General features: G+C 39.5%; 1 protein-coding gene across 1 annotated transcript; it reads right to left on the bottom strand.

The window, feature by feature from the left end:
* Positions 1-606: 606 nt before the first annotated feature.
* On the bottom strand, positions 607-1,494 carry LOC104994080 (taste receptor type 2 member 1). The gene has a single exon (XM_010847534.1). The coding sequence runs from the start codon at positions 1,492-1,494 to the stop codon at positions 607-609; it is 888 nt and encodes a 295-aa protein (XP_010845836.1).
* Between the last annotated feature and the right edge of the window lie 3,111 nt (positions 1,495-4,605).

Below are 4,605 nucleotides of genomic sequence, written 5' to 3'. Positions count from 1 at the left end.
CAGCAGGTGCTTCCCTTTTTCTTTAAGCTTTTTATTTTGAGATAACTGCAGATTTGTAAGCACTCATAAGAAATATTAAAAGCATCTCCCAGATGGCACTAGCAGTAAAGAACCCGCCTGCCAATATAGGAGACATAAGAGATGTGAATTCGATTTCTGGGTAGGGAAGATCCCCTGGAGGAGGGCATGGAAACCCATTCTAGTATTCTTGCCTGGAGAATCCCATGGACATTGGAGCCTGGTGGTCTATAGTCCATAGGGTTGCAAAGAGTTGGACATGACTGAAACGACTTAGCATGCATGTGTGTAAGAAATAATACAGAAAAATCTCTGTACCACATACCCAGGCTTCTCCAATGAGGTAACACCTGGCAGGGATACTGACATTGACGTAATCCAGCAATACATTTTTCGCTTTGAAAATCAGTGTAACCCTTTGAAAAAGGAGAGCGTCCACAAAAATATCTCAAGTTGAACAAATAGTCTTTAGATGATGCTTCGTAAATTTGTGAATAAACTTTGTCTGGCTGAGGGAGGCTGAGCAGCTTCTGTTAATTCACCGAACTGCCGATTCTTTGACTGCATCAAAGTTATCTCTCACTGACCTCACTTTCTGAGGAGCAATGCCTTTGCATTTTGTTTCATTTTCGGGTTTCCTAAAATTAAAGTAATAGAGTGGACGGAGTGGTATGAACCAACCACGAAGGTGCAGAACAGAAATAGAAAGCTTCTGAGGTTAAAAATTTGAAAAAAGATCAAAGCAATGATCAGGTAGTGGCAGAGATAGAGGGCCAAGAAGGACAGGATGGAGAGAAAGGCCCTGATGTACGCACGTGTGTGAGGGTTTCTGGGGCCTGTCCATGTGTTTCTCACCTGCCAGGCATGTCTTCCCAAGGAAAATATCAAGGGCAGAGAAGAAATCAGGAAGATGAACAATGGCAATGCAAACTCAGCAAACAGAAAGGCAAACTGTAAGGTAGGGGTTACTTTGATGTGAGTTGTTACATTTGGGAAGAAAAGGCCCAGGAAGTCTTCTCCGTAAAATACCCACTTATATTTGACATGCATAGCAGAAGTACTACATGCATACAGCAGGGACACAAGAATCAGCCAAGGAACCAACTTGGAGATCTTCATCTTCAACCAGAACGAGAGCGGGTGAGCGATGGTAGCAATCTTGGTGCAGTAGTAGACACTGAGCCAGGTGGCAAACCAAAGTCCCAAATCATTTACAAATGTGAAAACTACAAGCGTCTCAGTAAATTGAGGGAATTTGATCAAGGAAAGAAGAGCCAGGTTAGTGTAGAAGAAGACCAGCTGAATTCCCATCCTGGAAATCGCCAAGCAGGAAACAAGGAGATCCAGTGGGATCAACTTTCTCTGCTTGATGAAGTCAGTACTGTTCACAATCACAATGATGCCATTTACTAAAATCCCCAAGAGAAGGTGTACCACTGCCAAAACAAGGTGGCTAACAAGGTGAGACTCCAGCATTCTGAGAAGAAAAAAAGAATCACTTACTTTAAAAAATGATGTAGCTATGGATGTTCAAACAGTTTGGATTATTTGAGTTTTCTTTATCCTTCAACAAAAATTCCTTTAGAGAACACAGCTCTTAACAACAAAAGAAATGAGGTAGGAATGTGGCGGACACTTGTTTCTATCACTGTTTCCTCAATTTAGTCCCAAGGCAGTCAAATAAGAAAGAGATACTTGAGCAATGATTTGCCTCTTAATGATGGCATTTGCATTTCCCTGGTCTATTTGGCTTTCAGCTTCATCATAAACAAATGGTGGAACCAGACACCTCCAGGGCTGGAGAAGGTCTTCTCCAGTACCTGAGCAGTGGAAGCTTCTCAATCCTCATCTCTACCATGAATTATTTAGTTATGCCTATAGGTGTGATTCTATTTAATACTTGCAAGGCATTCTTTACAGAAAACTCTTTTTAAAAACAAACAAAAAAATCATTTGTGGTATAATGACATAGTACAATCAGCAACGTGAGACTCCTAAGTAGCAGTTCTTCATTATGCAGTTACTGAACAACTTAATGCCACCTAAAATATAAAACAGTAATGAGATAAATCATATGTTATAAAACACAGAGCATGACAAACTATAACGGCAAGGTAAGTAGGCTTACACATCCGTGTACACAGTAGGTCAAAAGCTGAAAGGAAGGTAATAGAGAATCCTTCAGCACCATTCTCATCAGTCACCAAACATCTTCAGTATAATAAAGGGCTCAAAATTTTTTCCATTAGTTTTCCAAGACTGTGAGAATTTTATGACATGAGCTGATTGTTCCAGGGGAAATGTAATGATAAAAGAGCACATGATTTGATTTGTTGTTTTAACTCTCTAATGGATTATTTTTGGCAAAAGTAAATGAGCAATTATTAAAATGTATTCTGCGTGAGCGGTTGCACTCAACCTTGATACTGTTGACATTCAGGGCTGGATATTTGATGGGTGTGGCAGTGCCATCCTGGGTAGTGTAGCAAGTCTCTCAGCTTCTAAGCATCAGATGCCAGCAGGGCACCCCCTGCCCAAGCTGCTACAACAAAAAATGATTCTGGACTTTGCTGAGTGTTCCCTGAGTGGCAAAATCATCCCTCCAATGAACATCACTGTCTTACTCCTGTGGGGACAAAGGTGGATACAATAGTTTCTGTCCTTAAGGCACTTGAAAACTAAAGGCAGAGCAAGCCACCTTGTAGAATGTGACATAAAACTAAATCTATTATTTGGGCAATTAATCACCAGAGCACAAAGTGGAGAGTGATCTATTAAGCCTTTGTGGAATGAAACTTTTCCAACCTAGCAGTTAATCACAGTGGACCCAGCAGAGCCTCCCCTGAAGCATGTGTCCCTATGGACATGGGTTGTACTTTGCCTGAAAGTGTCCTAAAAGGCTCTTAGGGTGAAGCTCACAATTTAGAAAGGTGGAAGGCAATCCATATGAAATCCTTCATGTTGAAAGTAGGGACTTAGGTTATCTTATGATTCTTCTCTGAATATGCAGTATCTGTTTCCAAATTTGGAAAACTCAGCAGTGGCCACAGGACTGGAAAAGGTCAGTTTTCATTCGAATCCCAAAGAAAGGCAATGCTAAAGAATGTTCAAACTACTGCACAATTGCACTCATCTCACACACTAGCAAAATAATGCTCAAAATTCTCCAAATAAGGCTTCAACAGTATGTGAACCATGAACTTCAAGCTGGATTTAGAAAAGGCAGAAGAACCAGAGATCAAATTGCCAACATCTACTGAATCATCGAAAAAACAAGAGAGTTCCAGAAAAACATCTACTTCTGCTTTATTGACTATGCCAAAGCCATTGACTGTGTGGATCACAACAAACTGTGGAAAATTCTGAAAGAGATGGGAATACTGGACCACCTGATCTGCCTTTTGAGAAATCTGTATGCAGGTCAAGAAGCAACACTTAGAACTGGACATAGAACAGGAGACTGGTTCCAAATCGGGAAAGGAGTACATCAAGGCTGTATATTGTGACCCTGCTTATTTAACTTATATGCAGAGTATATTATGAGAAACGCTGGCCTGGATGAAGCACAAGCTGGAATCAAGATTGCCGGGAGAAATATCAATAACCTCAGATATGCAGATGACACCACCCTTATGGCAGAAAGTGAAGAAGAACTAAAGAGCCTCTTGATGAAAGTGAAAGAGGAGAGTGAAAAAGTTGGCTTAATTTGCTATTATTTTCTCCCATTCCGAAGGTTGTCTTCACCTTGCTCATAGTTTCCTTTGTTGTGCAGAAGCTTTTAATTTTAATTAGGTCCCATTTGTTTATTTTTGCATTTATTTCCAGTATTCTGGGAGGTGGGTTATAGAGGATCCTGCTATGATTTATGTCGGAGAGCGTTTTGCCTATGTCTCCTCTAGGAGTTTTATAGTTTCTGGTCTTACATTTAGATCTTTATTCCATTTTGAGTTTATTTTTGTGTATGGTGTTAGAAAGTGTTCTAGTTTCATTCTTTTACAAGTGGTTGACCAGTTTTCCCAGCACCACTTGTTAAAGAGATTGTCTTTAATCCATTGTATATTCTTGCCTCCTTTGTCAAAGATAAGGTGTCCATAGGTGCGTGGATTTATCTCTGGGCTTTCTATTTTGTTCCATTGATCTATATTTCTGTCTTTGTGCCAGTACCATACTGTCTTGATGACTGTGGCTTTGAAGTAGAGCCTGAAGTCAGGCAGGTTGATTCCTCCAGTTCCATTCTTCTTTCTCAAGATTGCTTTGGCTATTCAAGGTTTTTTGTATTTCCATACAAATTGTGAAATTATTTGTTCTAGCTCTGTGAAAAATACCATTGGTAGCTTGATAGGGATTGTACTGAATCTATAGTTTGCTTTGGCTAGTATACTCATTTTCACTATATTGATTTTTCCAATCCATGAACATGGTATATTTCTCCATCTATTAGTGTCCTCTTTGATTTCTTTCACCAGTGTTGTATAATTTTATATATATAGGTCTTTAGTTTCTTTAAGTAGATATATTCCTAAATATTTTATTCTTTTCATTGCAATGGTGAATGGAATTGTTTCCTTAATTTCTCTTTCTATTTTC

This window comes from Bison bison, unplaced genomic scaffold (genome assembly GCF_000754665.1).
Source record: "Bison bison bison isolate TAMUID 2011002044 unplaced genomic scaffold, Bison_UMD1.0 scf7180017864250, whole genome shotgun sequence".
NCBI lineage: Eukaryota > Metazoa > Chordata > Mammalia > Artiodactyla > Bovidae > Bison > Bison bison.
This window is presented reverse-complemented; position numbering and strand designations above follow the sequence as displayed.